Source organism: Sinohyriopsis cumingii, chromosome 11 (genome assembly GCF_028554795.1).
Source record: "Sinohyriopsis cumingii isolate HCF-2022 chromosome 11, ASM2855479v2, whole genome shotgun sequence".
Taxonomy (NCBI): Eukaryota; Metazoa; Mollusca; class Bivalvia; order Unionida; family Unionidae; genus Sinohyriopsis; species Sinohyriopsis cumingii.
Window position 1 is genome coordinate 8,753,183 of NC_142971.1, and position 23,141 is coordinate 8,776,323.

The 23,141-nt window shown below is 37.5% G+C and overlaps 1 protein-coding gene across 1 annotated transcript in view; it reads left to right on the top strand.

The window, feature by feature from the left end:
* The window catches only part of LOC149787586 (Fanconi anemia group D2 protein-like), a 172,877-nt gene that overhangs the window by 19,552 nt on the left and 130,184 nt on the right, over positions 1-23,141 (top strand). The window contains exons 7-11 of the mRNA XM_089973764.1: positions 210-270; positions 13,920-13,975; positions 16,385-16,475; positions 18,054-18,178; positions 22,025-22,112. Of these exons, the coding sequence (XP_089829890.1) occupies positions 210-270; positions 13,920-13,975; positions 16,385-16,475; positions 18,054-18,178; positions 22,025-22,112 (421 nt within the window). The remainder of the gene's footprint in view (positions 1-209; positions 271-13,919; positions 13,976-16,384; positions 16,476-18,053; positions 18,179-22,024; positions 22,113-23,141) is intronic.

The following is a 23,141-nucleotide window of genomic DNA, read 5'->3' on the forward strand; positions in this document are numbered from 1 at the left end:
TGAGGTCATTTTAGGTACTGTGTTGGGGCATTCATTTCCCATGACCACATTTTAGTATTCCTTGAAAAGCCTTGGCAAATTCTCTGAATTTTGCCCAAGGCTTTGAGTGAAGCTAGCAAAGTGATTTCATCATGTTTGCATGCCTCTGAATTTAATTACGTAACTTAAAAATGTAAGAACTACAGCTTGATTCTTGCCATTTATTCCAGCGTCAAAAGTGGCTGTCGGGCAAGTGTGGTGAAGATATTACTTGGTGTTGACATTATACAGGTACAAATACACAAAATCAATAGAAGAGCAATAACTTTGCTTCCTTTTCTGAGTTTTATTTTTCTTAAATTACTGATAATACGTGATAAAATGTTATTCTGTAGAATAATGGATTTGGCTAAATTTTAGAAGTTTTTTTCAGATCCACATGGCTGTATGGCTAAATGAGTTTATGGCAAGGCCCTGTGTCCATAGTCCCTGTAATGTCCCATCCATCAGCTTTTGCTTGTTTCCATTCTGGAGGCCATCCAGTTTTTATCACATGGAATATGGGTTTTGTATCATCAGTATTTCAGCATAGTTTAAACATGAACCAGATATATACTTATTAATGAAGTGATATTGTATCTGATTAGTACAGCTCTGGATGCCTTGTTTCTGACCTGAGTTTGATCAAAATTTTTGCATATATTATTGATCTCTGACAAATTTATTAATAAGCAAGTTACATCTATGTTAATGAAGCGATCTTGGTTCTTGATTGAGTTTGTTACTCTTCTGGAAGCCATATTTCCAATTCAGTTTTGATCAGACTTGGAATATGGGCTACTATCTTCAAATTCATGTATGAATTTGATAATCAGTGATATTCTTGCATACTAATGATGTGGTCTTGCATCTGATTGGCTGAGTTGATTTTGATTCAAGATGTGTGAGTTTTATTATGAGTGAGGCCTGTACATATTAATGAGGTGGTTTTGCATCTGATTAGCTCCTTATTTATAGTTTTTTGAGACTATTTTTTTAATAGGATTTTCATCAAACCTTGTAATGACTGTTCCATTTAAACATAGATGGTAACCAGAGAAGGCAGTTTTAAAAATAATTTATGCCAGGTACTTTGACATCACCAAATTCATATTAAAATGATAATAAAATTCTAACTGCATCTATGGGTGAGTACCCCACATTTAAAGTGCATTCCCTGGGTCCCAGGTATGTTTGCTGGAACAGCCTTAAATAGGGTCATATCATCAAGATATTGAATAATTTTATTTATTAGTAAGATGTATGCAAATTTATGAGGTAATGTTGTATCTGATTGGCTAAGCCTGTTGCCACTCTTGATCCTGAATTCTGATTTGATTTTATTTCAGTTAAGTAAGCTTATGTCAGCCAATTTTATAATATGAGGGATCTGAAAATGTAGGGCATTTGATTTACACCTGATTAGCTCAGTTTGTTTTCTCATTAGAGGCTGTAGTTTTGATTTTAAATGAATTCGTAAATAGGTTGAATAAGTTCAGTTATGAGTTAAGTATTATGCCTTTGCATATTTTTTTTATCAGACTTAATAACGCAGGTAAACTACATGATATTTAAAAGATTTGGAGATAGTTTATATGCACTTGTGTTCGTTCAGTATTATACAGTCAGCTTAGTCGAGTGGTAAATTGTTAAGTTATATAAGCAATGTCTGGCCCACGTGTTCCTCTTCTTTTTATAAAAAAATTTCTCCAATGATCTTTGCTTTGCTTTTTAAGTTCTGTATAAAATCTAACAAAACCATTAAACTGCAAAAAACATCAGAATAAATAAATATTCTCATATACAGGCAAAGCAAATGTCAATAATAGTCAAAACTGCTACAATGACCATGGTGGAGTTTCCCTACAGTAGGTTGCATTTCAGTAAATCAGTTTATTATATATGGGTAAAATATAGATATTTAGTTTTCTTATGTTACTGCCAGATATATTTGATTATGCAGTACAAAAAACATGATTTTTTAATGAGTGGCAAAGCCACAAGTTAAAATATCATTTTTTTATCATATGATGGTCTCTAATGTTTTTGGAGGAAAGAAATTGTCTTTTTATTATATATCAAACTTGCTCTTGTATTAAATTATGCAAGGTTATACTTGCTCATGAACACACCACCAAAACCATTCTTTTTGTAAATTCGCCTTACTTTTACCCTAATGACTGCTTCAGTGGCCTAATAGTTATAGCGTCTGCCTTGGATGTGGTAGGTCACGGGTTTGAACCTCGGCCGAGTCATACCAAAGACTTTAAAAAAGGTACTAACAGCTGCCTTGCTAGGTGCTCAGCATTAAGAGCTTAATGTTAGGACTGGTTGGCATGGTGTCAGGATAATGTGACTTGGTGGGACATGATGCTACATGTTTGCGGTATGATGATCCCATGCTAGACATCACTATAAACTGCCACATTGTAGTGATATGACTGAAATTGTTGAAGGTATGTTAAAAATCCAAATCACACAAACACACCTTACTTCCAACTGTTTTCATAGGCTAATCAAATATCTTGAGCAAAATATAATTTCCATCCCTGTAATGTAGTGCTCTTTCTCCTTCAGATAAGTTCCCCGATCACATTAACGTTAGGGATATAAGCCTGCTACCTCTTGAATCCAGCCCTACTAAAAGACGAAAATTTGTCTTTTCGGTCTATCTCATATAGACTAAAGGGCAATAACTCTTGTCCCTTACCTTCCCTTGCCACCGCCAGGTGTCACTAGTTTTTAAGCTTCGCTTGTACTGATAACACATACATTATACCTCCAAGCAATTCAAGCCATCTTAGCGTTAAATTGGACCATCCGAAGTTAAATTTGGATTTATTGTGTTGGACAATCATTCTTCTACAGGTTGTATACATTATTTTAACAATTTTTTTCAAAATTGAGTGACTTTGTCACCCTTATGGATTTCATTTACTGAAGACCATGTTACACACGCTATCGCGGAACTTGTTTTGTCAATTAAGAGTTAACGCGACACTGACTAATTTCGCTTACTCCGTTAGTAACGGTTGTGGTATTAGCGAATTAATAACATGCTGAATTGATAATTTGTGCTTTGTTTTCTTTTCTTGTGTCGTTTCAGTAGAAATGTCAACCAAATGCATGAAATGCAAAAAGTTCAAAGCAAAAGAAGACAACCATGACTCTTGTATTGTATGTACCAAGTGTACATCATCTATACCATGCAGTGTGTGTAATACTTGGACAGAGCAAACGTGGGCTGATGTAGTCCAAAAGGCAGCAAAAGGAAGGGATAGACGGAATAAGTCGAAGAAAGATAGCATTGATGTCCTCGGTATACATCCGAAGACAGCCTTCATTGCGAGCCTTGTGGGGGACGTTGGGGTCCCCCCCTCCACCTAAAGTTCGTCGTTTGCAACCGTCAGCCACAGTAACATCAGCGGCAATGGAGGAAAATAATGTTGACAGGGTACAACAGTCCAGCTTTGAACAGATGCGTCGTTTGGTCCAGGAAACGACGATGCAGCTATTGACATCAGGCCAGATATTACCCTTATTTCCTTCGTTCGCTTCCGCAGCTTTTTCTGACTCTTTGGGGGAATGTTCCCCCAATTTTAGGCTGCCCAGTGGGCGTAAGTCTCCCCGCATGTCCGAGCATGGCCTTCGGGACTGTAAGTCAGGACGCATGGGGTTTTTACCGGATCCATTGGATCCATTTCTTTATACAACCTCTACGTCACCGGCCGTCCAGCTGTCCCAGCATGGGGACCCTCTTGCTAAAATGGTCCAACCAAACATGACTTAACGGGGATTTTAGTGATAAATCCATCCGTCAAGCTGTACCGCTGGCAACATACTGATACTATGGCGGAGATTTTAATGAGAAATCTGTCCATCCAGCCAGGCCATTGGAGCAGCCAGTACCAGTGATAGCAGGACCGTCGCCAACATTCAGACCGACCACAAGCCGGACAAACCAGCCGGCAGGGCCGGCCGTCCATACGTTCACGGCTTATCCACAAGGGAGAGTTAGTGACAGTGTTAAGGATGACGGAATCGCGTCATCTATGCCACCTGGTATGCTCTATCCAGAAATGCAAGCTATTACAGAACACGACTCGGCACACAGTGAGGGTGAAGAAACTCCTGCAAATCAGCTGTACACAGATCCAACCATGGAACGGACTGAGTTTGGCTTCAAGACAGCAGTGGAAGAAATTTATAGGGTGTTGGCAACTTCAGAATGCCCTCCACCTCCTACCGCCACTCAAGACGTCTGTAGATCTTGACGGGGAGGAAGAGACGCCGTCCTTCCGGCTCCTTCCCCAGTCGGCAAAAATTAAGGAGATCAATGATCGTCTATCAGGACGAATAGGTCATCGGGGGAATGCTAAGGCATTCTTTTCAGAAAGCCAAGTACCAGCGACGTTCTCGTGTCGCTGGTACAAAACTCATTCAGGCGCCTTCAGTACGGATCTTCAGGCCCTGGACAAAAATATGGCAGCAGTTCACATGTCCGCTCCACTGTTTTACAAAGTGGACAAAAATGTGTTCCATGCCACATCAAAGCTAGCCCGGAATGTAGTTACTACGTCTTCAATGTTAGACTTGGCTTCATTGGCCATTTTTTCTGACTCACAGAAAAATCCGACAATGACCACGCTTGGAAAGCGACGGCCCGGATTGCTAGAGTTATTAACAGGACAGCTCACCATTCCATGGCTAATGCGTTGACTGCTTCTGCCAACTTAGACCTGATATGATGTGACGCATGTCTGCGGTCCACGTCGCTCAAGCCCCATCATAGACTGGCTTTACGGATGACTCCGTTTGGGTCGCCTTTACTCTTTGGAGGAAAAATTGAAGAAGTTCGGAAGCAGGCAGCTCAGGAACTGCCCCTCCAACTCGCCGCCCAACCCTCGCAGGCGTTTAGAAAAAATCAGCCCCTGAACAGCGGAGGGATGATTGGCGGACCAGGGACAAGGGATCCTTACAATCAAATGTGCAGTATAGATCCCAACCCAATGCCAGGAGACAACAGTCTAATCAAGCTAGGAGCCAACCATACAGAGGCGGTAAGAAACAAAGTTTCTCCGTCTTCAGGCCTCCTAACTCTAAAAAATTGACATACCCTCTCCACCACCCGTGGACAGCCTACCTGTGGGCGGCCGCCTCCTGCAATTTCAGGATCACTGGACTACCTTTTTTCCTCAGAATGATTGGGTGATCCAGGTCATTTCGGAGGGACTCCGGATTTCATTTATCCAACCCCCTCCCCTGTCCTCCTCTCACCTCTTCACGGATGTACCATCCGATCGGGAGAAGGATACCTTTCTACAACAGGAGATACTGTCACTCATAGAAAAACGGGCAGTGGAGATTATGAAAAAACCCGCAATCGCCGGGGTTTTATTCCAGGCTGTTTCTTATCCAGAAGACAAAAGGCAAGATGGAAACGGCGAGATCAATCCGTCTTTCCATCTGGTGGGACGAGTATGCCATCAGTCTAGATATGACCGACGCATATTTTCATGATGCGGTTTATCAGTTCCAGGTCCTACCCTTTGGCCTCAACATCAGCCCTTGGGCTTTTACCAAGGTTATGGATTGCGTCGTCACCCTGTTCCGCTCGACTTCATCTACAGGGATGGCAGTGTACTTGGACGACATCCTTTAGAAACATATGGTAAGTTCTATTCTGCTCAAAGGCAGAAACGATCTTTTAGAACTTTTAGATCATCTAGGCTTTCTCGTGAACTGGGAAAAGTCTGATCTCCGTCCATCCCAGCGTTTTGTCCATCTGGGTATGGAGTTTCTCACCGATCTGAATGTGGTACGGCTTCCTCGTGCTCACGTAATTTGGATCATTGAACACGTTGAGTCCATTTCAAACAGGACGTGGATTTTAGCAAGAGAATTCTTGCAACTCCTCGGATTATTCAATGCGGCGGCGGACTTGATCCTGCTTGGCCGTTATTTTATGCGTCCCTTACAAATGACGTTACTGGCACAATGGTGCCCCTTTTCAAGTCTCCTCAATCAAACAGTAATGATCATGCCCGAGATACGATCGTTCCTGCATCAGTGGCACAAGCCCGGTTGGCTGTCCATGGGGATTCCTCTGGAGTTGCCCCAAGTGGATATAACGGTATGTACCGACGCCAGTACCTACAGTTGGGGTGCCCACCTGTTGCCGGACTTCGCTACAGTCAGTGGCACGTGGGAGCCAGGGGAGAGGCCTCTCCACATCAACCTTTTAGAAATGGGGGCTGTCATCAATGCCTTTCATTTCTGGAAGGATCACCTCTCAGGAAAAACTGTCCTCATTATGTCAGACAACTCTGTGGTGGTGACTTACCTCCTCAAACAAGGGGGCACCAAATCACCAGACCTGTGCATTCTGATCTGGCAGTTTCTACGTTGGTGCGACAACCTCCACATCAATGTACAAATCAGACACATTCCCGGCAGACTCAATGTCTTGGCCGACACTCTATCAAGGAAAGGTCAAGTCATTCACACGGAATGGTCACTCCATCAATCAGTCTTTCTTCGGATTTGCACACTTTTGGGGCGTCCGATGATCGATCTTTTTGCGACAAGGTGGAATCGCAAGTTGCCCACCTTCGTCTCTCCGGTTCCAGACCCAGAGGCTTGGGCCGTGGACACTCTGTCGATCAGCTGGGAGGGGTTGTGGGTATTCGCCTACTCCCCCACGGTCTTGGTACCGAAAATAATCCAGAGGTTAAGGGGTCAGAACTGTCGGATGATTCTGATTGCCCCTCTCAGCTGGAACAAGTCCTGGGTCACCGATCTACTCGATCTAGCGATAGATCTACCCAAGAAGATTCCAACTAGCCCAAATCTTCTCAAACAACCACGGTCACAGGTGTTCCACCCCTGCCCGGACCGTCTTCTTCTTCACGCTTAAGGCTCTTGTCTGGGCAGCCTTGTGAGACAAACAATTTAAACCTTTGATTGTGGAGAGAATCTCAAGAGCAAGAAGGCCCTCCACTCTGAAGGCTTACGAGGGAAAGTGGCGTGTTTTCAGGGACTGGTGCCATATCAATAACATGGTCCTTTTGAGTGTCTCAGTCCCTCAACTGGCCAACTTTTTTCTCTGGCTTTTCGAGGAGAAACAGTTGGCCCCAATTACTATCAAAGGCTACCGCTCCATGATATCAGACACATTCCGTCATCATGATAGATGTGATATTGGGCATGACAAAGAACTATCAGATCTTTTGTCCAATTTTGATATCAATCGACCAAAATCCCTCACCCTGTTTCCAAAATGGAATCTGTCCTGGGTTTTAACATGGCTCAATTCAGACAAATTTGAACCTTTAGCCCACACTTCGTTAAAGCTACTATCATACAATACATGTTTCTTGATAGCCTTAGCTTCAGCATGTAGGGTGAGCGAGTTACATGCCCTTTCCAGTGACCCAAACTTTCTTCAGTTCAGATCAGATGGTTCTGTGGACCTCCTGACGCAACCAGGCTTTGTAGCCAAAAATAGGTTATCATCCATTGGCAATCAAGGAATCATTCGCTCACTCTCTTCCATAGATAAGTCAAGAGCAGCAGCCATGCAAGATCCTGTTCGTGCACTCAAGCACTATTTAAAACGCACATAGGCGTGTTGGGACACACGTAAATGCCTCTTTCTTCCGGTCAAAGCTGGTAAACGGGATATCACCCATCAAGCCCTTGCTTCATGGCTGAAGTGGGTTATACGTTCAGCATACTCTGAGGTCTCACAAGATCAGAGTCGCCTCATGAAGATTATGGCTCATGAGATTAAAGCAATCTCGGCAAACCTTGCATTCGAACACAATGTTTCGATCCGAGATATAATAGAAGCTGTTGGCTGGCATGCAGAGTCAACTTTCTCCAGTTTTTATATCAGAGATTTGGCTTCTCAGAGGCAAACCTTGAATCTGGTAGGTCTGGTGTTGGCAGCCCAGATGACCACCAGACCCATTTAAAACAATCAGCACAGCCTATCAGCTTCTCTGGATTCGCCAGTGAAATTTCGTAGGTAAGAAGATTTCAATAACTATCTTCTTAACCACATATCACGTGACCCTAGGCTGTGTTGCTGATGAAATTAGGAGAACGGGTTATCATTCAAATGGGGAACCCAGCCATCATTCCCTAGAAGGTACCAGGGGTGGAGGTAGGATGCTCAGCATTCCCTCCTGCTATTACTTAGTCTCCTAATGTTAATGTGATCAGGGAACGTATTTGAAGGAGAAAGAAAATTTTTAGTAAATTGTGTTTCTCTGAAAATACTTACCCGATCACATTACTTAAAAACCCTCCCAACCACCCTGCTATGCGAGCACTTGTATAATATATATCGCTCAGCTTAAAAAGCTAGTGACACCTGGCAGTGGCAAGGGGAGGTAAGGGGCAAGAGTTATTGACCTTTGGTCTATATGAGATAGACTGAAAAGGTGAATTTTCGTCTTTTAGTAGGGCTGGATTCGAGAGGTAGCAGGCTTATATCCCTAACGTTAATGTGATTGGGTAAGTATTCTTGGAGAAACACAATTTACTAAAAATTTGCTTTCCATTTAGTTGTTCTAACTCACTAAATGCTCATTTTTCTTGCTGCTGGTTTAGTTTCTGTTGGAATGCACAATCAAGTGTTGCAAGGCATGATGGTATACATTATATAGTAACATTTGAAAAAATATAAAGATGTATTTTCACATGTGAAAATATAGGAATGATACAAATTTGAAAATTATGTCACCAATAAGTATGTAATAAAGAAAATTATTGGTGGAACATCTGCTATAATTTTCACATTTTGTTCCTTGGCTTTAAGTGTAAAGTGGGCAATATAGTATATGTGTTTCTGTCCACCCATCTCACTTGAGTTCCTGCCTTGTAACTTTAAGAGATTTTGTGATGAAGAAATGAAGCTCGGTATGTTTATGTATCATTACTAGATGTTATGATGTATCTTTAAGGTCAAGGTTATCCCTCAATATTTTAAAGTTTCCATAACAATTTTCCTTCTTTATAACTTTTGAGCTGTTTGAGATTAATTGCCAGGAAGTGTGTTGTTTCACAATAGGTTCCTGTCTTTAAGGTCGCAGCTCAATATTTTATTTTCCATCATACTTTTCTTATGGCTCTGTGACTTAAGAGCTATTCAAAATTATGGTATGTGACTTTGTATATTTTTGCATCATTAGAAGATATGTCAGGTACCACATTGCGGGTTATTTCATGAAGGTAAAAGTTACACCCAATGTTTGAAATTTTCCATCATTCTTGAGGGTTCTATCTTGAAGGTCAAAGTTATATCCAGTATTTGAAATTTTTCTTCTTACTTTTTTCCACTCTAAAATCTTGTAAACCTTTGGAATTAAGGGATGTAACTTGGTAATATATATATATATATATATATATATATATATATATATATATATATATATATATATATATATATATATATATATATATATATATATGTGTGTGTGTGTGTGTGTTGGCTTGATTTCGCTTGTGAAGATTATGAAGGGGGATGTTCATGTCTATTGCATGCATGTTGGTGGTTGACGAGCCCAATATCTGACAGACACATCCGACCAAAGAGGCTGTAGGGGAATGTCTGGGTTGTGGTAGGTGCTGCCGATGGTTCCCGGTTTATTCTTCGCCCTTGTTTTTCCTCCAAGATGGCCTGTCTGTTTTGTTCAAAAGTGGCAGTGGCCTGGTGAACTGTGCATCGCCAGCTTTCACAGTCAGCAGCTTATGATACCCATTGGTGGTGATATTTGCCATAGGTGGTGAGGGTCTTTTTCAAGGTGTCTTTATATCTCTTTTGAATTGCTCCTATACAACAGTGGCCATTTGACAGCTCACCATACAGTGCGATCTTTGGCAGGCGATGATCCTCCATCCTGGACACTTGCCCTGCCCAGTGAAACTATGTTCATGAGTGTGGCCTCAATGCTGGTGATCCCTGCTTGTTTGAGGACTTCAGTGTTGGTGATGAAGTCATTGCAATGGATTTTAAGGCTGGTGTGGAGGCATCGCTGATAGAAGCAATCAAGGAGGCAGAGGTGGTGGCTGTAGGTGACCCAGGATTAAGTGCCATATAGGAGGGTGGTCTGTATAACAGCTCTGTAGGTGCTGATCTTTGTATTTCTCTTGAGACTGGTGTTGTGCCAGACTCATAGAGTCTGCTGAAGGCGCTGTTTGCCTTGGCCAGTCAGTTGTCTATTTCTTTGTCGATCATGGCATCAGAGGATATCACACAGCCCAGGTAGGTGAACTGGTGGACTATTTTCAGCTCTGTCTGGTCAATGAAGATGCTTGGTGGTCGGTACTCTTCCTTGGGAGCAGGCTGGTGAAGTACCTCAGTTTTCTTTAGGCTGACCTCAAGACCAAAGAGCTGGCAAACTTATGCAAAGCAGGATCTTACACTCTGTAAGGCAGCTTCCGTGTGGGCAACAAGGGTGGTGGTGTCTGCCAAGAGAAGTTCTCTAATCAGTTTTTCCGAGTTCTTGGTGTAAGCATGAAGTCGCCTTAAGTTGAAGAGGTTGCCATCAGTATGAAATTGGATATAGATGCCATCTTCGTCATCAAGGTTTTCTGTTGCTTTTTGGAGCATCATGCTGAAGAAGATTGAGAACAGTGTGGGGGCTAAAACGCAGTCCTGTTTCATGCCATTTGCAATGGGGAAGGTCTGTGACAGGTCATTATTGTTTCTGACCTGACCAAGCTGGTCTTCATGTAGTTGGATGACCATGGTAATGAATTTTGGAGGATAGCCAAGCTTCTCAAGGATTTTCCACAGTCCAGTTCTGCTCACCATATCAAATGCCTTCATCAGGTCCACAAATGTGATTTACAGTCCTTTGTTTTGTTCTCTGCATTTTTCCTGGATCTATCTCAGGACGAACACCATGTTAATTGTACCCCTATTGGCTCTGAAGCCATATTGACTCTCTGGGGCATGATCTTCTGCAATGGTGGGCACCAGTCTGTTTAGCAGTACTCAAGCAAGGAATTTGCCTGCAATGGAGAGCAGAGTTATCCCACAATAGTTTGAGCAGTCAGACTATTCCCCCTTGTTTTTGTACAAGGTGATGATGACTGCATCTCAGATTTTATGGAAGTTTCCCTCGCTCCCAGCAGCAAACGAAGAACTCATAGAGTTTGGTGTGCAATGCTAGGCCTCCTCTCTTCCATATCTCTGGTTGGATACCATCTTTTCCTGCAGCCTTTCCTGTCTTCAGCTGTTCTATGGCTTTTGCAGTCTCTTGCAGTGAGGGTGCCTCATCAAGTTCCATTTTAGGTGGCTGTTGTGTGATGTGATCAATAGCTGCCTCTTAGACTGTATGGCTAGTGCTGAAGAGGGTGTGGAAGTTCTCTGACCAGTAGTTCAGGATAGATTCCCTGTCAGTGAGTAGCTCTTGACCATCTGCACTCTGTAGGGGGCTCTATATTTGGAAGGAAGGACCATACACTGCTTTCAGCGCTTCATAGAACCCCTTGTAGTCACTAGTGTCAGCATACGGCTGGGTTCTTTCTGCTTATAACCTTTTGGAATTAAGGGATGTAACTTCATAACCAGATATTTTATTGTATGGTACCTAAAAATGGTTATTTAACAAGTGGTGAAACGTTAGATGAAATATGTCTGGTACTAACATATGCCAGGAAATTTTGAATACCAGGCATGATTTAGAATTGAAGCTACAAAGATTAAACTCACCTTTGAGATAGGGCAACAACACTGGATTACTTCCAATGTCTGCCCAGTTACTTTACAGCTCAGTCTTAAAGGTTGCAGATTTTATTATGAACTTAGTGATCTCGCCAAATCATATGGTGAATAAGTCCTTTCAAGTGCACTGGATCCAGCAAGGGATCATGTTTGTCAGGGATTGATTAAGATAAATGTAATAAACTGACAGTGTTCGTAATAGTTTATCACACACACACACACACACTCAGAGGTATACATATATATATATATATATATATATATATATATATATATATATATATATATATATATATATATATATATATATATATATCTTGCAGTGGTTGTACTTGCAGCAAGAAAACTGAAAATTTGTTTACCTAGAGCAATAAATAGAATTTGCATTGAATTTCAAAAATTGAAACAATTTTTTTTGGTGCTAAATATATTTGACTTTCTACTGTTTGTTTCTCTAAAAAGTTATATTCCCTGTATTACCTTGTCATTAATACAAGCTTTGTATGTTTTGTTCTGCATTTGGAAATGTTATGTGGAATGGTAAAATATTTTATTTAATGTCAGAAATGTCATAGATTGCAGGTCAACCCGACCATAATCTTCACTGTTATTTTTATGATCATCCTAATTCAAGTTGAGATAAACCATCGTTTGAAGTGCAAGGTGAGTGAAGGGCAGTTTTATCTTCTAAGCCCTTATCAAGGAGCATGATTGATAAACAGAAATGTTCCATTCTTGTGTGTTTACTATATATATATTTCACTGTGTGGTAACAAGCAATGCTGTTTTCTAATGAGTGCTATAACATAAAAAGAAATATCCATTGTATATGTTAAGCTCCATATATAGCCATTCGTTCATTATGATTGCTTTGTCCCCAGAGTGTCATTATACACAGGTTTTACTCATAGGAGCTTGACATTAGATGGTGTTCACATTATGTTTTGGTTTGTACCCTGTATATAATAAAGACAAGGATGGACAGTCACTATCTTTTCTCCTCTTTGGTCGATTCCTATTGGTAGATAATTCATTGGCTTGTACTGCTAAATGCCACTGTGCAAATGATGCAATGTTCAGACAAGAGAATTGGGACCAGATTATTTACATCAGCATGGGAATCCTCGCGTCTGATTTGTCTATTTCAGTTTTTGATAAATCAGAGGTGGGGAATTTGATTTGGATGTGAACTTTTGTTCCCTTTTTTCTCTTCTGAGATGCAGCATTGTCATGGTGGTATTTAATGAAAGTCAATAAATTTCCTCAATGCATAGCTATGAAAGTGTAGTATTTTCATCGGATTTGATCCAGAAAAATGTGAAAGCATCACTCAATAATGGAGAATTAATAATTGAAGGGATGTGAAGATGACGATTGTCCATCCTTGTCATTATATTACACTGGGTACAATCCAGAGGGAAACTAAATATTATTTAACATCAAGCCTCTATGGCCTGACTATTTCCCAATCCATCAGATTGAAGGAATCAAACACTTCACTGATTTTTATTTTCTTCAATGTGCAGTAAGATATGTACAATAAACATGTAATGACCCATACTTTGATCTTATCCTACTTATGGCACAATAACAGTATCTTATTTGCAAGAATTGCATTTAAAATTTCCAGTTGGGGCTCAGATTTAGTGAGGGTTGTTCCATTTAAACATACATAGTACCCAGGGAAGACAGTATTTTAAAATTATATGCCAGGGTACTTTGATGTCAAAGAGTTCATATTAAAATGATAAGAAAATTCTAAATTGCATCGATGGGAGAGTACCCCACTTTATAAGTGCCTTCCCAGGGTGTTTTAATGGAACAGCCCTAAGCAATATATATTTGTGCCTCATATTGCAGCACTGTGGTGATGTGATTAACTTTTACTTAACATCATACTGCTGAAATGGAATTTATGGTTCTGAAATAAGTTTAATTAAAAAATTCTGCTTCAAATGAACAATTATAAACATTTGTCTCCGTGAAAATTAAGTTTTATGAACCATTATTGCTATCATATTAGCCTCAGCTTCACATCAGTCATTATTAGCTATACTGGTATATAAAACTTCAGATTTACTTCCAGAAAGGTCTATATTTGAATCATAATATTCTTTCAATATCATTGCCATTCACTAACTAGTGCATTATGTTTTGTATTTAGCCACAGATAATGAATGTTTTGCTGGAGAAATTGCCAGAATTCACCGGAGATGAAGAGTAAGTTCTCCAGTAATTTATTTAGTATGCATGTACTGACTTAATTTATGATAAATGCAAAGTACAATCCATCATTTCAATTACTACCTCACTAATGTAACATTTTTAAAGATTAATTTCTCCAGCACTGTTTATTATTACATTACAAAAACTACCTCACTATTCTGGTTGATGACTAGAATTGTCTTGCCACCAAAGCATAAGTGTGGCATAGGTATTACTTTTCTGACAGCAATTTCATTGTTGACTTAGGCATCAACATGTATTTTTGCATTTAGCTGTTTCCCTGACACTGTTGCATGTAAAGTTTTAAAAGCTTTATGAGTGTATTTATCATTTACAGCTCATCATAGGAAAAAGGCAATCACAGTAATCTACTTTTCACAAAAGGGAAGGGTACTTAGAATATGGCAGAGATAGGTTGGCAGGACAGCAATCTGCAGAATTCATGCAATGAAGTTGACAGTTCACATTATGTAATAACATTCTATTGCTTTATTGTGCCTTGAATTTTGTCCCTGTACATTTTGCATGATGAAACCTAAAGTACAATGCTTTGTTAATTCCATAACTTATTGCATTGAATCACAAATTGGTAAATACAAGCGTATGGGTAATAGTACAATGTACAGGTAATTTAGACATATTGTATCACAGTTAGCAATGAATCTTGGTAAATAAGGTACAAAATGATTAAAATGTCAATGGCTGATTTGAAGATGGCATCTATACAGATTGGAAAGAATAGATTGGTCTGCATTAATGTATGTATGCATCTATGTACTTTGTGCTCATCATTGCAGATCACCAAATAAAGACCACCTATTATATGATATGTGCCCTTGGTGTGTGATTGCATGATTCACACAAAATGTCTATGAATTTATGCACTTGGAAAGTGGTGAGAACTCCTGGAAATTAATTTCAAGTCGTGAAACTGAGCATTATACGGCTTTATTCAGCCGTTAATTCTTAAAGTCCTTGTAACATGTATTTTGAAATATTGTAGTGCTGTTGTGACATGTATTTTATTATTGTAACTGTTTACACATATGGTTTCTTGACACAAATGGTTATTAAACTAAATTTGATCGGCACATTGGGCCCTGTTAGAAACATTGTGTCAAAATTTGAACCTTGCATCAAGGCAGTTTTACAAATGCACATTTATAATACAGTCTATCCAGAGGACCCAAAATTCTCAGCATCTTTAAATGACAATTTAGTTTGGTAAATACAATGCTGATCATAGTAACGAAGGTAATTTAATTTTAAAGTTAGGAAGTATATGAGCTGATAAGTGTTAATGGAGCTACCATTGAAGGATTTTATGCTACAAAATGGCATTAAATATGAATCTGGTGTACATGCTGGATGGATAAAAACAGTAGGCAATGCCGTCAGCCCCTTATTTCAGTGGTTTTTCGAAATTAAGTTATGAAAAGGCAGAAAAACAAGCGAAACAAGGAACAGATTTACTTATACAACTAGAGGCAGCATTTTTTAAAGATTTTGATTTCAATAGGGGTCTTACGGAGTGGATCAAAAGGGAAAGAAAGATGGATATTGAAGTGTTATGTAAATATTGAACTATGGCTGTTTCTTCTTCCCTCTCATTTTTGTTCTACCCACCACCCCCACCCCCGAACCTTAATTTTGTGACAAGGGTGAGGAAATCTCACCTTATGATAAAATCCTGGGATGATCCCAAGAAACCGATGCCAGATTCATACTAGTGTACAAATTTCTTAGTAACAAACATTTGCACTAGCTTCATATATAAAAATCATATTCATAATCAAAACTGTCATGTATTTTTGACGGTTTAACAACATGATTTGATGGTCATTGTTGTTTTAATAACTAAAATAAAAATTACAATCAAACTTCAAAAACAGTAGTCATCATCTTATGTGTATTGCTTGGAAGTCATAAGATGATGTTTTATTGTTCATTCGATCTTCAAATTAATGGTTTGTTTTTATTACAAAAAGCACAATACATGGTACCTCATGAAAGAGTGCGAATATTATATCATATACGTTTTAGATTTGGCATAAAAGATAGTTGTCTTCCAGACTTAGTACTGTAAATCATATCAGCTAAATTTTACATTTGTTGTCAAAGATGATTCTTTCCTAGAATTAATTATTTAAAGTAATTATTTCAAATGTAATCATGTTATATGTCATCTGCTGTAAAACTTGTTATTTTAGCATGTTACATTTTCACTTGTTAAATTCAGCATGTGTATGACACAAAATTGCACTGATTTGATCATTAGCAATATCAACATGGAATACCTGTTTTTCTTAATGTCAATAAAATATTAGGTAATTGAGTTTCTTGTTAAATTTGTTACAGTATGATTCATGTACATGTTTTATGATTTACAATCTGTTTTTCCAGTAGCAACATTATTGAAAATGGAGAGAAAGTCAACCTGCCCCATCTTCTGATGAGTCAGTTTCAGTGGCTGGACAGAATTGTAAATAGCAAGGTAGTTTGAAAAAGTAAAAAAACAAGCTTGCTCATAAATGATCATTATGATGTTAATTAAGTTTATGGACAGGTGTTCTTGTTACAGTGGAATGTTAAATTAGCTAATTAATTTCCTGTGTGATTTAATGATGGCTTGTGTATATAGTTTTTTTGTTTTTACCTTGTGCTAATCATGTGACTTAAATAAAGATGCACAAGTATGGAGAATGCATTTTTCCTTGTTAAAGCTTAAAGATTATGTGCCTTATAAATGTATAATTCAAACAAAGTAAATATCTGTGGTATCAAATGCATCATTTAGACAGGCATTAGTGGCATTGGCAGTGATGGAAGTTTCTTGGTATGTCTCAAGGTCTTGGAGTGATTAATGTCAATTTTAGAATGTAGCATCCTAGGTATTGTGTTTTCACCAAAATAAAATGAAACTGCTCATTCTCTAGCATGGACATTGATCTGTATAAAGAATATACCATAATGATGGTAAGTCTTAGGACACAGTTATTTTTTTTGTGTCCCAAGATCTATATGCATTACATTTTTAATAGCAATTTTGGTGTCCCAGTGCTTATAGACATGCAAAATATATCAAGACAAAATTGGCAAGATTGCCATAGTCCACACAGCAATGACCAGTTCTTGTTTATTTACCATGACCAGTAGTGTGGCAGCATAGCTATGGTAATGTCATGGCTTCTGTATGTTGCAGACTAAATAGCTGTACGGAAAATTAGCTGGCAGTGACGCCATGGAATTTGTAATATTGGAATTTTATTGAACTGTATGGATTCCAGAGTGTGAAAAAGAAGTGAACAGTGATTTATAATTATATGGACATATATTTTATGAACCATGTTCATTTCTTTAAATCATATGTTGTATGAACCATACTCATTTTTTTAAAGCATGTGGTCAAATGAGTTGTATTCGTTGTATGTCATATAGTTACATGAACCATATTTATCATTTTTATGTCTTACATGAATCATACTGATTTATTTTGATTACATATTCAGTGCAGTAGTTCATATCATTTGGCAAGTGGTTTGTTTTTTCACATGATCATGAATCTTGTGTCTATTGAATTGTCACTGTGCCAAGTAAAAATCACTATTAGGGTCTACGTGTTTATTTGTTGTTGTATAATTTTATTTTCATTTCATGAACTCTTTTTTTATTTGCATACATTGTGTTCTTTGATTCCACTCAATCCAAAATCCATTTGGATCCAATCCTGTTACACTACCACAACAGCAAATTTGAAAATCTTGTTAATTCTGAAGTATTGGCAGGAGGAAATAGTCTTTTTACCAGGTAGAGCATCAATGCCATCAAGAGATTCTTGTAATGTATTATTACACCATTATCAGGAGGTGGCATTTCCCATGCCCATCTGACATGGAAGACTAAAAATCATTGATGGTACTTGAACTTTCATATAACTTGGTCACTTCTTGTACAGAACAAAAATTTGAATCATGAAAAGATTTTCCAAGCATCCTCCATACTGGTTTTGTATATAAATTTTTGAATTGCATCCTCATGGGTATTATATTTTATTTACTGTTATTTTTTTAAGGAAGTGACCCAGAAAATGCTTGAAATAATCAGTGTTACACACATTGATGTGCAAAGGGAGATAATATCCTGTCTGCCTGAAGTGGTGGAAGACTCTGAACATGCAGATGTGGCAGTAGCGCTTAGGTAGGATTCAGGATTTTCGTTGTTCTAACCTTGCAGTATTGTTTTACATACTGTACAATCAGATATTTTTGTGCCGAAAACATGTTCATTTGATAATATTACATTTCTTTTATGAATCACTCTTGTCACAGGAAGGTTTTATTTGCCAAAATTATTTATTGTAGAAGGGAGTGTGAAACCTGTCTTTAGCAGATACTAATATAAGGACATCTATTCGGAATTAGAAGTGGGCCTCAAAAACCTTAAAAAACCAAAAATTTCATTTTGGTCTTATAAACCTAAATAAAGCCTAAATGAAGGAAACCTAAATAAATAAAAAATATATCACTTTGAAAAAAATGGTTGACAGCTCTACCACATCTCCCCAAAAAATCCTTGTTTTACAGTTTTTCATTGACTAGTCTAGCAGTTAAGAAAGCATGCACATTAAAGACATCAGGTAATTTTAATTATTTATTAACTTTCACTTTTTCTTTAGTTTCATTTTATTTAGAAACAAACTTAATAAAAATTTTAATAAATCTTATGCTTACCATGGAGATAATATTTTAACTGTTTTGATTATTGAACCTCAAAAATTCAAAACACTGAAGAAGAAAAAAATCAAATTTTAAAATTTAATTTCACTTCTAACCAAGCTTATTTTTAAAGGACAAAGTCACTTTTCCTAATTTCTTTATAATTTTCAGAATTTGTGAAAAGACATGTCAGTAAAGGATAATTGATTTGTTGCTTTCTTTAGTGTCCTTAAAAGACAGATTTCACTTTACTTATAAATGATTTCGGGATTGGGAATGAAGTTCAGAACAATTACATAGATTTCTCAAGCAAGCTAACAGATTTCTTGTGAAATGTATTTGGCTCTATCAGAAGTAAAGGTTGGGGTCCTGGAGGGAGGAGGAAAAGTCACTTTTTTATTTCATCAATCACTCATAAAATTTTAATTGACAGTATGACATACCTGTAGGGAAAAAGCAATTTCATTCACATGTATACCTTCTGCTCTCTATTCCTTTCCCATTTTTATGTCCTCAATTTTTTTGGTAGACATTTTTGAATTTTTGAACATAGACCTTTTTTAGCTGAAAATCGTTCAGCAAAATGAAATAAAATCCATTGAATTTAGACAAATTTTATGGTCATTTTTGTTTTTATATGTAATTGACCTGGTTAGAATTTTAGTCATTACTTGCATTTTTTAAAATTTTATACATATTTTGTTTATTTTGAATTTTTTATTATGACAATAACCTTGCTATCATAATTAAACCACAACCAGAGAAATTAAATTTAATAGACTTAGCTGTATCTTTTTTATTATTATTTTATTATTTCTAATCAGATTAGAAATTTAAGGAGATTACAGCATATTTTATAATTAATTTTTTAGACATTTTTTGAACTATTAACAAATCTTGTCAGCACAATTGAGCAAAAGCCACTTGAAATAGACAAGATACCATACATACTTGTATGCTTATGTAGATGACTCCAGTAGAATTTCAGGCCATTTTACAGTTTGTCAAATTTTTCAACATTTTTAAAACTTTTTTTACTTAGTGGAAGCATAGTTGTTTTACAAAGAGAAATCATTGTCTTTATTAACCCTTGTGTCCATCTCTATTATTCCATCTGGCACTTGTGAACACATCTAGTTGTACAGTTTTCCTTGGATTGGCATGAAACTTGATAACTATTATGGCCATCATCTGAAGATGCACATGTCAACAAATCACTTTGTTCCTGTGTTTGGAAAAGTTAGAAGAAAGATTAGGTTTATTCCTGACTGGGAAAAGCCCTTCAATTTTGAAAATACTGATTAAAGTCTAGGGATGGGGAAGACCTGGAGCTTTCAGCCACCACTTGATGACAGAAACAAATATATAACTGAGTAGTAATTAAAGTGATCATGAGTTCAATTTGTTTAGTTCTTACTGGAATTTTCCAGGGTTATGGAACTCTTCAGTCAGTTGAGATACAATTGCTGTTTAGATCATGTGGGTGCTGTTCTTAGACATGTATGTATAGCCAATTTGAATACTGTGGTATAGGATTAGTCAACTGGTCTGGTTAGCTCTTGTTCTTCTACATGTTGGTATCTTTTCTTTTGCAAAAAATAAGACAAGTTTAGCATCACACTGTGCCAACACATCTGTGACATGTGATTTTGGTAATTGTTAGAGGAAAATAAAACTTATTATTTCCAGTCCTTGTTTTGATGTATAATGTTCACAAACATGTATTGTGCTAAATCTTTGCTTATTATTGGGTAGTTTGCACTGGGAATATGGTGTTAAGCATTATCATCAGTAGTAATTTTGACACCCATAACTTTCCTTTTGCAGCAAATCTGACCTAGTAATATGTAGAATCTGCCCACTATTGGAGCAGTTTTCAATGCAGAATTCCATGTTGATGATGACTAAATTAATATACAGTCCATCTTCAGTTGCGTTAAAAGTTGATTTGGACACCAGCCAGACACCCTGACTATATAAAAATGTGTCAAAGAAAACTTGACTATTTCCCTGGCCAAGTAGATGCAGATTCACACCATAAGAATATCTGGGAGCATTTCTACAAACCTCAACATTGCTTAACATCTGCTGTACATCAATTATCTATTACTTTTGCCTATTTTTGCCTAATTGTCAGACTAGAACATGTTGCAGATGAAGCTGATTTTGGTTTTTACACAGGCATCTGGTGCTAACTAGATACTAAAATGGGTTCAGATTATAAAAACGTTATGTTCTGAGGGTTTAAAACCCTTTTAGTATCAAGGTGCATCAGGTTTATTTAGTAATTGTACAAGTAATGTAAATATAAGTGTAATGTGTTGAGTGAAATGATGACAGACATTTTCCATGAGACCTACCTTAGTGGATTTTGTTGTTTACAAATGCAGTCCTTCTTATCATACAAAAGGTATGCAAGTTTTGAAGGGCTTCTTGTCAAAATTTGAAACAACCCGTTTCTAAAATACTTTTTTCTTACAAATTTAAGCACTTAATCAGAGCACATTTAAAATTTTTGTTCTGTAAATGAAAATGAGTTACAAGCAAAGTTTTATGAATTTCATTAGTTGCTGTAACTTCTTTCCTGTGATGCATCCTGTGGATTTTAATGCATGGTCCTGTCTAATTCAAATGTTATGGGAGAGTCTCAAAGTAGATTGAAGCTTTTGATTTTCAAAATTTGTGTTTTCTAAGATCCGTTTTTTTTTCCAGTTCCATTCAGTAAAGGTCATAAGAAAACCTTGAAAAAGTCAGTTTCATGTAGGAAGCCTGTTTATATGCGAGTTATTGCCATTTTTTTGGATATAGTAGTGTATGACACAATCGCATTTGGTCCTGTAGTTTTTGATGGATTTCAATAAAACTTCATACATATAATGGTTATCATCTAATGATGCAAATATTAATAAATCTTTTTGCTCCTTTGTTTTTTGTAAGAGTTCATGCCCTTTTTGAGCTGCATGCAGTGTATGACAGAATTTTGTGGTTGCAGTTTTTAGTGGATTGCTGTGCAACAAAGTACGTTACGGTAATCAGGTATGGCATACATATTGAAGTATCTGCTATTTGCAGCAAAGTGTGGATTTTTTGGAGACTAGATTCATCTCCATCATGGGTAGGTGTGGGATATCGGAGAATCAGGGGTATTTTTTATTATTGAAAAGTCCTAAAATGATTTCCATAAATGAGTGTCATGTCCTTTCGCATTTACCTATTTTGCTTTTGAAACAAATAATGCAGTAAAACCTTCAGTAAATATAAATCATCTGTACTATTTTTTCCTTGATCTTCCATAGCTTCACATAACCATTATAATTGTTATTTTCAGAGATATTCTGGTTGAAAATAACAGGCTGACTGTACCTATATTGGATGCTTTGTCAAATCTGACCCTCAAATTAGATACATTAGCACAGGTAAGGCTTGCAGTAAATATCTTTTGGGGTATTTCCTGAACAAATACCCCAATTTAATTACAGTATTCCTAATAAATTATATGGCAGGCATGGACAACTTCCTCCAGGGTGTGGGCCTGATAAGTGATTTTTAAAGCCACAGTGATATAAATTAACGGATAAAACCAGGTCATGGACCTGATCCAGCCCACAGGCCATATTTTGCCCATCCATGCATTAAGTATCTTCTTGATGCTACAGTTGATAGTAATATTTTTTTCAACAAGAAAGAAAATTCTGACGCACTGTTTTTGGTGGAAGTTGTTGCAAGATAATATTCCAATGAACCTGATACATTTTCAGTTTTGTGTCGCTTTCCTCTCTGCTCTTTAAATTTCAAGTCATTTGAGATTATATACTGAAACATGACATTCTTTTACATCGCTGTTAGAAGATGTGTCATTTGCCACCTGGGGTTGTGTCCCATCTTCAAGGTCCTGGTCACATGTCTGTAGGATTCAAACTGCAGTAATAATTAGCAAGCTTGGAGTGCACATACAAACTGAATTTTTGATCGCAATTAGATTTAGCATCTGTTCTGAGATGACCAGTGAAATTACTGAATGTAAAGTGCAGAAACTGGTTACAAACTTGCTGAAATTCTTAGAAGCTGAACAGGTTGCATGTTTACTATGTAGATGTAACTGTGAGGAGGCTGGGAGGGTGTATGTGTATTATAATAGTGTAGGTATTATTGAAGAAACATTTTACTAGAAAAAAATTAGTTTCTTCAAATATATTACCTGATCATAATACCTTAGGAGAATAACTAAAGGGGGAAGGATGTTACATACCCTTGTCATGAAGAGACCACCTCTGGTTCCCATAGGCATGTGAGGCAGCTTCAATGTAGATAATCCGGCTGGAATCTTGACTCCATATGCTGGGGGGTGGCTGTTGAAAGGGAAAAAATTTCACTCCTACATATCCAGCAGAAGTTGTGAAACTGTATCTTTAGGAAGCTGCCACATGACCAGGGAAGGTAACTTG